Below are 12,864 nucleotides of genomic sequence, written 5' to 3' on the forward strand. Positions count from 1 at the left end.
GATCATGAGGTGAGGAGATCGAGACCATCCTGGCTAACACGGGGAAACCCCCTCTCTACTAAAAATATAAAAAAGCCAGGCGTGGTGGCGGGTGCCTGTAGTACCAGCTACTCGGGAGGCTGAGGCAGGAGAGAACCGCCTTGCAGTGAGCTGAGATCGCGCCACTGCACTCCAGCCTGGGCGACAGTGGGAGACTCCGTCTCAAAAAAAAAAAGGTTGGGGGGGAGTCTCCAAAGTAATGAAATGATTTAAAATCGTACAAGCTTAAAACTGGCAAAAAATATGAATGCATCAACATTTTAACAATGTGTACGATATTCTGTAACATGCTGAAACTGTAGTAAAAACTTGATTGCCTCCCTTTCTCCAAATCCAATCAACCAACACACTATGTTCCAATTGAACAGGCTATACTAGAAACTTTGATCCTTATAATACATTAATAAGTTAAATTTTGAAAGTTTTCTGGCTGAAGTATCCATGACCCTATTCCGAAGTGTCAGACCAAAGATAAACAGTAAGGAAAAGGCACTCTCCAGAGTCTTTTCCAGCTAATGGAAAAGTCATGGCTCATCTCCTTAAGGGTGACTGATGCAGCTGAGTCACTGGCAAAACCCTTGCTTCCAAGGACATATTTGGTACATTAACACCATCATAATTTTATATGTACAAAAGTAGTAAATCATTTCAAGGGAGTTATATGACTGCTTTCTCAGGAAAACCAGCAGTAGAACATAAAACTTGGCTTGACAGTGTACATATCTGAGTTAGTAATCCACTTTCTTTAAATAATCAAATTGGGAGTGGAGAGTAATGGGGTTGCAAAGCCTCTATTAAAAACATAAGAAAAGATACTTATGATTTTCCAATCACTTAAAAATGTGTTATGCTGGTAAAATTCATTGAATTGTTGCACTGTCTTGATAATTATATCACGAGGGATATAAAAGAAATATATTTGTATACACTGTGACAGTGATATACCTCTTCCTGTAACGGTACTAATTTAGCATGAAATTATGAACCAGGGACTTGCACATGTTTGCGGAAGTAATTCTAACAATCCTGAGAAATGACCACTCTAATAGTCATTTTACAAATAAAGAAGCTAAGGCTCTGGGAGATCCCCTGCCGAAGAGGACACAGCTAGTGGGAAACAGCAGTTCAGATTTGAGCACTCATCTTCTACGTTAGCACAGACTCAACTATATTGCCAAGGTGGCGTGAAAAAACCAACAGTGACAGAAAATGAAAATAAAAGTTAAAATGAGATATCTTGCAAAAGAAGAATATTTAAAGGAAGAAAGAAAAGGAAAGGAGAAAGCAATGCAGAGCTTAGATTATTCCTAGAGGGAGAGAATGAGACTACAAGGGCTGATGACAAGGGGAGACCACGCTGCACAAGGACAGGGTATAACATAGAAGAGCCCTGCCTGGTTTCTTCAGGATATTCCTACTGATGGTATTGCAGTCATACAATTCAGCTCAGAAACTGCTTTTAAATTTGCAGAACTTCTTCCTAATTTATTAATAGTATCTGCTTTTTTTTCTTTTAGATATCAGAGAACTAGTAAGACAGCAAATTTAAGTACACATTGAAAGGAAAAAACACTTTGTTACACGAAGCTGAAGTAAGGGAAACTTGTAACAAGACAGGCTCAAACAGAGGTACCAACTACAGGTATTTTATTTTTATTTAATAACAATAATGTTTCACTGATTTCCTTGAGTTCTCAAAGATCTAAGTAAGTTTTAGTATGCAATCCTATCTTAAAGCTAGGAACCTACAAGAAAGAACCAAATATCCCCCCAAACAGTGACAAAGTGATTATTAGTAGGGCCAAGCTAGGAGGGTGGGAAGGGGAAGCCATGGTAGCCTCCTGTAGGTGTTAATGCCTGACCTGGGTTTCAGTGGGTTCACATGGGGCTGTTGGTAGCCCGGTCCAGTAAGGAGAGTGTCTCTGCAGGAGGGCGGCCTGGTACAGGCTGGTGAAGCACAGGCAGGGTAAAGAGGGTATCTCCACAAAGGCATGGTCTGGCTTCAGGTGAGGAGGGAATCTGTGTGGGGTCGGGCAGGGGCTAGCAGGTGGGAAGGAGGAGATGGGGAGGCACCTGGCACAAAGCGTCAGAGCAGAGCTCAGTAAAAAGGACTCCATGAAGAAGAGCAACCTGGCATGGATGTCAGAGCCCAGACAAGGTAAAAGAAGTGTCAATGCTGGGTGCGGCGCCATGTGGTGGCCTGGTATGTAGCGTTGAGTCCAAGCTGGGGAAAAAGAACATTTCTGCAATGGAAAAAGACACGTCCTCATTCAAGTTTGGTTATGTATAGGAGGACTGACCAAAATACGAAAATATATTAAGGATACTAGAAGCCTCTTTTCTATCAATCAGGAAAGGGAGTGACAAATATCGAAAGGGAGAATACTAGAACAAACCCTGTAATGCTGGATTAAAATGGGAAGTATCAGCATCAACTCAGTTTTTAATATATAAATATACACATGATTTAGGAATACAGATGTCAGTGTGTGCATATTCACCTGCACATACACAAACATACACAACACTTACTTCCTAGCTCTTTCCACTGAGAAACCAGGGAACAGTGATATTCCAATAACAGTGAGCATATATAATTTCTAGGTCTCCATTTCTAAACACTGTTCTTCAGAAAAAGGAAGCTGGGTCAGGTATTGAGCCTGGGACATCTTGTTATATGGAGGGATAACACTGGGACAACGGGTGAAACTTGAAAGGGGTCTGAGAATTAGATATTGTAATTTATCAGCGTTTGTATGAGAAAATCTGTTTCTAAGAACTATACATGAACCTACTTGGAAGTGATAGGACTTAAGGTCAGCAACTTACTCTCAAATAGTTCAGAGAAGAAAAAAAATTCCTTGTAACTTTTTTTTTTTTTTTTTTTTTGAGACAGAGTCTCGCTCTGTGGCCCAGGCTGGAATGCAGTGGCGCAATCTCGGCTCACCGCAAGCTCTGCCTCCCGGGTTCAAGCCATTCTCCTGCCTCAGCCTCCCGAGTAGCTGGGACTACAGGTGCCCGCCACCACACCCGGCTAATTTTTTTGTATTTTTAGTAGAGATGGGGTTTCACCGTGTTAGCCAGGATGGTCTCGATTTCCTGACCTTGTTTTCTGCCCGTCTCAGCCTCCCAAAGTGCTGGGATTACAGGCTTGAGCCACCGTGCCCAGCCCCTTGTAACTTTTCTGTAAGTTTGAGATTAAATGGATCAACAAACAGATGGAAATGAGAAAGGTGGAAAGGTAGTAAGGTAGACGGCAGGAAGAACTACTTACTGAGGTCTTCTGCCAGCTGAACGCGTTTACCAGTAAGCAATTTAATCTTCTTCTCACCGTCTTCAGCAAAATCTTCCAATACCTCTTTAACATTTTTCTCTAATAGCCTGTTTAAAGAAAGTTAAAAAACCTGAGGAGCATCATTTTTATAAATGAATAAAGATGATAAAATTAACCTATATATATGAAGAGTAAATTTTTTATCACATTAGAACTATTGCTAAGTTAATACTTTTCATAGTCATAGAAAATCTCTGTTATACAGTAGTTTTATCAGCATGAAACCTCTATAGTCTCAGAGAATGTCATATTCTTAAGCTATAGACTTTAATGGAAGCGCAGATTTCCCAAATAACTAGGTGATACCTAGGAGTCCATTCCCAACAGAGTTTCATGCAATGAAAATAAACTCCTGGTATATTTTATCACCCATCTTTTCCAATTATGATTTATTTTAAAAGCAAATAATAATTTCTTTTTCTTTTTTTTTAAAGAGACAAGGTCTTACTCTGTCACCTAGGCTAGAGTGCAGTAGTATGATCATAGCTCATTGTAGCCTCAGAATCCTAGGGCTCAAGTGATCTTCCCACCTCAGCTCCCAAGTAGCTAGAACTACAGATGTGTGCCACCATGACCGGCTAATTTACTTTATTGTTTGGTAGAGTTAAGAGTCTTGTAATGTTGCACAGGCTGGTCTCAAACTGCAGCCCTCAAACGGTTCTCCTGCCTCGGCCTCTCAACGTGCTGGGATTACAGGCATGAGCTACCACACCTGGCCAGTTTTTCTAATAAATCTATTTTAGGGAAGTATTTTGGCATCCTTCTATTAAATATGGATATTACCACTATTATTATGTAATGTCAAAATAAGACTGCAGTCCCTACGTGGCTTACCTTCAGTATTTGTAAGTTGTTGCCTTAAAGTATTTGTGGTGATAGCAAGCATGCGCTGTATATGCCAAAACAAGACCACATCATTGCATTCCAACTGAAACATTAAGCAACTAAGATTACCAGATGCAAAGTTAAAATGAAAACTGTAATCGTAAACACATACAACTACTAGAACCAGTACATATGTCCTAAGCTTAAAAAGTACCCAGATTTACCTAATGCATATACTGTAGATGTAAGCTACGGAATCCTTTCTGTACGGAGCCATGAAATTCTGCATAATTTGGCTTATATCTGTCTGACACCTAGATAGCTTTGTTTCCATTCTAATGACAAAGCAAATAAGCTTAAGTAGTAGAAAATTCCATTACATGTATGTAAGTTGAAATTCATAGCATATACCCTCCATTTATATTTAGTTTCAGCTAACCATGTTTATCTTAAATACGTCCTTAGGTTAACCTCTTGAGTCTGTACTCAAGCCATTTTTAAAATTAAGCTGTGTGAAAATAAATTGATGTATTTAAAAAGAAGCTTGTTCTATAGAAGGCAGTTTCTACAGAAGTTTCTTCTTTCTACAGAAGTTTCTATAGAAAGAAGTTCCCTCCACAATTAAAATTATGCAAAAAAGTTGCCACTTTTAATTAGGTGTATTTAAATACAAACTTATTTTCATCTACTGAAAACAAAAGAACAGCATGTTAGAAGTCTCAATTAAATGAGATTGTTGATTAACTGAGCTTTTTCAAAAGGATATTTAAAAGCATTTTTGCTTCTAAGAAAATGCTCAAAATATATCAGCCTGGGGCCACCTAGGGGTTACTTTAAATTATGAATCATTTTAATATAAGAACTTCATGATTATTTAAAACAAGATTTAGTGATATGAAGAAATAATTATGACACCTGAAAAAGGCATGATAAAAATTGTTTTGCAGTACGATTTCCATTATGCAAATGGATGGTTATGTTACATACACACAGATACACACACGCTTTCTCTTTCCCTCTCTGTCTCTCTCCCTGTGTACAGAAAAAGTTCAACAGAAATACATAAAAATGTTAACTAAAATTCTTATAGGTCAGGGAATAAGGGACTATTTCCTGTTACTTTTTTTTTTACTATTTATATTCACACTTTTTTTACTATTTATATTCACATATTCTTATAAGCATTGGGGATAATAATGCATGTAAAATGTAGTTACGAAGAAAGTGGCAAATATCTTTGAAAAGATAAGAGTTAGATTATTCTTTATAAATTACACACACTTTTTTTCCCCAGATGATCAAAGGATTTAAAATTAATGCTTAAGCTAAAGTTTACTTTTAAGCATATTTTAACAACTGTTGCTTAAAAATATTTCTCTTTGTTTTTGGAAACCTTACCTCAGAATCTACGAAATGCCTTTGGTAGTAATAAAAACCTCTTCGACAAAGGCTACGGTGGTTTAGAGCTGTTTTTAAAAAATGTCTTCTATAAACTTGATGCCAAGTATCCTTGATCTAAAATGAGAAAAGAAAACAAAGCCCAGAGTTACTGTATATCCTTCATGTTGATCAACCACACTCTGAGTTGTACAAAAAACTTATTTACCAAAAAAGTTAATTAAAGGCAAAAGCAAGGTTATTCTTTACAGTTATTCAAATTTTTTTATTCACTTTTTTAAGACAAAGATTAGATTTACTACTACTCTGACCCATTACCAGTTTATGTACTTAAAAATTAGCAATGACTTAAAACAAATGCTGTTATTATAATCAAATAATCATCTTGTGGAGTAGACAGGGTAGGTATTATCTTCCCCTAGTTAGGGGTGAGGAAACCAATGCAGAAAGAGGTTGAAAGCCTTATCTAAAAACAGAGTTAGAACTTAAGAAGATGGTCTCAGATCATGTCTATCAACTCAACATTTCCTTTCTGTTTATAAAATTTTATTGCTACCATACCAGTATGATCCCTATCACTTTATTACTAGATAGTCTGTCCAGTATTCTTTAATACCCTCTGTCCTTTTCTGAGCAAAACAACAATAATGTTAACTAGAACAAACATCAACCCCTTTTGATAGATGAGGAAAGTGAGGTCAGAAAAGTGGTATCAATTATTAAAGGACATATTATTAGCTAATATAATGGAAATACACTAGAATTCACGTGTCCTGACATCTAGTCTATGCAATATTCTTCTCGTGGTACTTTGCTACTTATTTTATAGCTTTGCAAAGTGCACTGAACAAACTGTCACTTAAAAAACCTGAGGTTTTCTTGGTCTTACAAACTAATGGGCACAGTCCATCCATTGCCTAAGACATGAGCAAAAACTTAAAAAAAAAATCACGTAACATCTCCTCTCCCACTCTGAAGAGAAAATCCCTACTGTACTCACCAACGTGCCACATAACGTTGAAAAGTGTCAAACTGAACATAACTTATTGTTAATGAGAGCTGGGACCGACAAGAATAAAACCTAAATCCACATTCAACTCAAACAGCTCATGTAATCATTAGCTTTCATCTCATTCCAATTTATAAATAATGCTAGATGTACATAACTGCTTTGAGTTTTACCAATTTTATTTTTATTTTTTTACTTGTTCTGACCTCTGGTGGAATTTAAAATAAGTATACTCATCCCTCAAGTACAGAAACATAAATAGCACATAATCTTTAAAAGAGTTTGTGTGGCTTTGAAATTTGTTAATGAGTGATTGCTTTCCCCACTAGACTTAGCATCATGAAGGTAAGCAAAAAGTAGCCTCAAGTGTAGACTATTTTTATTCTCACACTAACAAAAGAGGAAAATGGAGAAAGAACTCAATGGTCGTATCCAATTTAATAAAAACATTTTTATTTTTTCTGAATCCACTCACATCTAACTGAGTTACATTTGACTGTAAACCACACACAAAAACACATATATGTGCCATTTTTAAACAGAAATTCTATTTTGCAATCTGAAACAGTGTGACGTGGGCCAAAGGTCTAGGGTGGTTTCATCCCATTTTGCATGAACTGACTTGACCACTGAACTTGCCAAAGTAAATTTCTCCATTTACAAATTAAAGCATTACCCTTAAAAAAGCAATACTGAGAATAAAATTCCTTCTCTTCACGCAATCAAAATGACTAAGCTTTTACTGTCAGCAGATGTACACATGACAGAAGTCAAACTAAGCACTTAAACATCTAACTAACACATGTAGTAACATTTACTGCAAGAAACAAATATTAAGGAAGCAGTTTCCTGCTTCTCAGCAGTATTTATTACCAAGCTTGGATCTACTTCTACTCCTCGGGATTCAAGGTTCTTCCGAACTGTGGTTATTTCATCACTTGCAAGATAAGCTGGGTGCTCCTCATTACATTTCAACATCTTCTCCAATTCATTCTTGGTTTCATTGTGAACACACTTTAAAATGTTTAAAAAAGGACTATGTTTAGATGGTTCATAATTTGGCTCTTGAAAAAGTCTCAATTTTAATAAATATATTACTATTGCATAAAAGATAACATAAGCTTAATCGCAACAAACAAGAAAGAAACACAAGAAAGAACACAGCACCCTGGCCTATGAATATGGTAAATGGCCTATGAACACAGAAGAATTTGCCTTATGAGAGGGGAGAAAACCCAGGGATTAGGCCTTGTTATGTATTTACTTTTGCTGAAATGTTTTTCCTGTGGAAGTTACAGCACCAGGAATCTTACCATGTATTCTCTTTCTTTCTTGACCGTAGGGTATAATTTGAATCTAGGAAAAAGCACCCTGAATGCATGGGAAGAGCTGATGTTCTAAAATGCTTCATATCTAAGAACTATACTTAAGAACGAGATTACTGTAAGGACTTAAACCTGTTGACATGTTTCTTTTCCAATAAATATAAAATGCATGGTTTCAGTTTTAAAAAGCTTTTTCATAAAAAATGGTACTTCAGACTGCTCCTGTGAGGTATCCTTCTTAAATTCACTTCCAGTCTCTTCTCTGTAATTATTCATAATCTCTTTACCAAAGGAAGAAAACGTACATGCACTAGTTATGTTTGATAACAAGATTCTTATACTGTGTTAATCTTGTCATTTTTCAAACCTCCACTCAAAATTGTACGATAGAAGAAACTAGCTTTAAATTCAATCATTACCCTAAATAAATTACTAGAATAGAAAATCTACCACAGCTATGAAACTGAGTGGGTTTTTTTTTTTGCCCCAAACTCTGTCACAGCTATGAAATCTGGGTAGACAAGATTAACACATAAATGCAAACAATTAACTTGTAAATGGAACTACTAATTAATACTCTCTGAAAACTAACACTTTAGAAAAAAGAGCATTTGATAAAGAGGAAGTTCACTGTTTGCTTAAACATGTACTATCCAGTCTGAGATGGAAAGGAAATCGCTGGTGATGGTGTTCCCAAGCTCATCCTGCCTCGTGTTTTACTTCCCCGTTTCTACCCGTCATTTGACTGTCACCACACTTGGCCATTAGAAGAGAGAACTGCTCTTGGATCTATCCTGACCAAAATTTCCATTAGTTCGGCTTAAACAAGGCGAGAATGTTTCAAAGAGATGAATTTTCCTAGAAAATAACAAAAGAAACACAAAAGCACAAAATACTTTTCAGAGAATGGATTTCTCATCTTTAAGTTTCTTTTCCTGCCAAATCCTGTCATTCAGCTAAGTAAACTTACAATGTGAGACCTAGGGATATTCTCAAGCTCCTCTAGAATCTATGTCTCACTGTAACCTCCAGGTATGAGGTTGAAAACACTTGTTTCCAACTGGGAGTGGGAGGGATAGAAAGGACAGAGAAGGAGAGCTTGACTCAGTAGTCTGACATGAGGCTAGCTTTTGAAGGAAAAACAAAACAATATATAAACACCTCCCCGGGTGATTCAGATGCCCCTCCCTTCTATATTCCAAATTATGGCCTCTGTTCTACAGTCAGCCTGGGTCTCACACATGCTGCCCTGAAATCCTGCGGGGAGAAGGCTCTTCTCTAAAGGGTTTCCAGATTCCTCTTCTAGGCTTACAGACCCTTTGCACTGACTTTAAGGCGAATTCCTTTACTTCTCTTGAAGGGATTCCCCTATGGGTTTAAGTTCCTGACAAAAATAACTTACGAGCAGGAATCATTTCTTTCAGAGTGTTTGGCCAAAGCACATTTACCACCAGTCAGTTGCTGAGGCAAGTTCTGCCACCGATTGTTCTAGAGACTTTAGGCCTAATATCGCTAAGTCTTGAAGGCCAGATACCATTTTTCTTTTGCAGTTTATCTCCCTTACAGCAGCTCTTTCTAATCAATGCATCTTCCTCTATCAAAGTCAGAAACCTTGGATGGATCTCTAGAAATTCTCTTCTGACAGACCTCCTCCTCTCAGCCCATCTGTAGAGCAGAGATAACCAATGCAACCTGAACACACGCATGACCCAGTCACTAACTGTCTCCTTCCTCAGCTTCTCTTCAGTCTCTTCATGGCTCATTTTTCACAAAAGTCATTACCAAAAAAATAGTAAAAACACACAGAGAAAAAGAAGACTGTCTCTTCACTATTTTGAGGAAAGTTGAGATTCACATCTGATAGAGAACTTATGAAACAAGAAATGTTGGAAACTAGGAAAAAAATAGGATATAGATTATACAATTAACAGTATTTAAAATGAAAATGAAAATATAAAATTAATAGGGACATCGTATTTGGTCAATTTTTATTCTCTTTGTCTCCTCTGTTTTTCCATTACTTGATCTCCTTTCTCTAAATGAATTCAAGGAACAAACAAGAAAAGAAAATGGATTGGATGCTAAATCTTTTTCGTCTTCATTATTTCATTAATTTATGTATTTTATGTAATTCTATATTCTATTTATGTAATTTATGTAATTCTATATTCTATTTAGATTCTTTCATTTAAGGAATGAACAAGGAACGACACAGTGGGATAAGACTGAATGCTAGATAGGAAAAGAAGCTATAAAAATCAGAAAGGAACAGGGGTGGAGGTGAGGGGTAGGGACTTTAATGGTAGATATAGATAATAAAATAAGGCAAGAAAAATTGTTATCTTTTCCCGCCAATCATATTCATCGTACATCCTCTGAAAACCTTACCATTTTTTTCTGTTCACGAGTTTTTTTCCCTGCAGCTTCAATCTCCCAGGCTGAAGCAATCCCTCCCACCTCAGCCTCACTAGTAGCTGGGATAACAGGTATGTGCCACCACACCTGGCTAATTTTTTTTGACTTTTAGTAAACAGGAAGTCTTGCTATGTTGCCAGGCTGGTCTCAAACTCCTGAACTCAAGCGATTCCTCTGACTTGGCCTCCCAAAGGGTTGTGATTACAGGAATGAGCCACCGTGTCTGGCCTGTTCATAACTTTAATCTTCCTTTTTACCTCAAACAGGGAATTGAAATGAACAAAGTAATCAACCACAAAAGGGGCATGTTTCATCTCTTGTCTTTTAACAACATGGCTACTTCACTTAAAAAAAACTTTCTTATGTAGTTTATTCTTTATTCTAAAGATTCATTATATTTTAGAAAGTATGATATAAAACATTTAAAATTCCTGAGACTGGTCTAGAGCCACAAAAAGGTTATATTTTAAAGCCTGAATTAAAATGAACAAAATTATATCATCATAAGACTAGAGACTTGTTTATTTTTACCTGTTCTTGGGTCCGATTTTTCCAGTATAACCACCTCTTTTTCCAGTCTGGACCCACCATGTTTTCAATTGCATTTTCAGCTAGAAAAAAAAAATTTATCAAGAATTTTATCACTTACACATACACAAATTATAACTAGTAATGGTCTTGCTTTCTTAACTATTTCAAAGTGCTATATCAATATGAAGGCAGTTGAAATAAAGGAAAAATCCCACATGACTGATCTGGCACATGTGTAAGAGTTTAATTATATATGTGTTTATGATACCTAAAAGTATAATTGCTTATAAAATTCCTGTAAGTACAGTAGGAAACACACTAAAATATTCTGCATTATAGCTTTGTAGAATATAAGTGCATATAAGCATCATGTGTCCATTTTATTCATTGGTTTTAGTAGCTACAAAGCAGTTGACTAAAAAAATTCCACAAATAATATTCGACTATAGTATTAATGATAAAGACTTTGAAATGTTCAATGTATTTCTACAAATGTTCACTAAAGTTGGATGACTCCTTCACCACTGTGAACGCAGAACTCAATAAGCCATGTCTCTACTTACTATCCTTGAGATGAGCCTGCAGAGCCTCTTCCATAAAATAAATAGCTGCATCCCACTGCTGTTTATCAGATGTGGATCGGTCTTCCAAAGCATTGTGTTGAATAACCGTCTAAAAATAACAAGAAGAGAAAAAGCCAACTTGTTTTACATCTCATCATTTTAGTAGTTTTATTCAAATTGACAGCTTAGTAAATATGGAAAAATAACCATGTATATAAACCAGCATAAAAATATATCCTTCCTATAAAAATGCATAAGCTCCTTTTACTTGCCTGCTTATTTGTCAGCTTGCTATCTAAAAAATAAAGAGTGGAGATTCTCTCCTGGCCCAAATTAAACAAGCTAACCATATGGGGTGTGTGGGTAATATTACACATTTACATTATACAAAATATTACAAATTTAACTACATGAAATGCAACATCTAGAAACCTAAAATTCAGGGCTTAATAATTCAGATCATGTTCATCGCTCCTTTTTGCCATATGACCTATATGTTAGCCTTTTCAAAAATGAGGAGAAAAAAATGAATAACCATTATTCTCAGTGTTAACAGCAATGAAAAAAGTAATAAGGTAGACATTTAAAAGGTCTATACCATCATAAAAGTTATTACAGTTGAAAATTGGCTTCCAAATTTTATAATTTTTGGATGAATAAAAATGAAGCTATTTTCTCAGTAAGCCAGTCTTAATAAGGCATTTAACAAGAATAAATACAGTTGTTTTTTTTTTTTTTTTTTCTTGAAACGGAGTTTTGCTCTTGTTGCCTAGGCTGGAGTGCAATGGCACGATCTCGGCTCACCGCAACCTCCCCTTCCCGGGTTCAAGCAATTCTCCTGCCTCAGCCTCCTGAGTAGCTGGGATTACAGGCATGCACCACCACGCCCGGTTAATTTTGTATTTTCAGTAGAGACGGGGTTTCTCCATGTTGGTCAGGCTGGTCTCGAACTCCCGACCTCAGGTGATCCACCCACCTCGGCCTCCCAAAGTGCTGGGATTCCAGGTGTGAGCCACCACGCCTGGCCATAAAGACAAACACTTCTTTAAAATAAAATTATAATTACAACCAGCTCTGCATTTTCCCAGAAAATGGTCAATCCTGTAATTCAACAACACCTCTAGTAACTCTCTGAGCACAGCAGGCACTTAACAGATTTGATTTTGGTAGTGAGAGCATTCTACAATAACAAAAGACTTATCAGGTGGTATCAGGAACCAGGCTTTGCCATTAGAGAGGGGCTTGAATCCCAGCTCTGTCAATGACAATAATAGGAGTGGTTAAGAATTAAATCAAATAATGCTTGCAAAATACCTAGCAGAGTTCCTGGCACATAGTAAGCATTCAATACATGGCAGCTGGTGTTAACGATCTTAGGAGTCTAACATTTTATAATCCACTGAAAACCAACGCATTTAGTTCCTT

At 36.6% G+C, this 12,864-nt stretch overlaps 1 protein-coding gene across 1 annotated transcript in view; it reads right to left on the reverse strand.

The window, feature by feature from the left end:
• LOC134732861 (dynamin-like 120 kDa protein, mitochondrial) overlaps positions 1–12,864 on the reverse strand; it is an 87,674-nt gene that overhangs the window by 2,440 nt on the left and 72,370 nt on the right. Inside the window, 6 exon segments of the mRNA XM_063619973.1 lie at positions 3,310–3,420; positions 4,204–4,301; positions 5,597–5,713; positions 7,479–7,619; positions 10,877–10,956; positions 11,440–11,548. Of these exon segments, the coding sequence (XP_063476043.1) occupies positions 3,310–3,420; positions 4,204–4,301; positions 5,597–5,713; positions 7,479–7,619; positions 10,877–10,956; positions 11,440–11,548 (656 nt within the window).

Source organism: Symphalangus syndactylus, chromosome 17, assembly GCF_028878055.3.
Source record: "Symphalangus syndactylus isolate Jambi chromosome 17, NHGRI_mSymSyn1-v2.1_pri, whole genome shotgun sequence".
Classification (NCBI taxonomy): Eukaryota; Metazoa; Chordata; class Mammalia; order Primates; family Hylobatidae; genus Symphalangus; species Symphalangus syndactylus.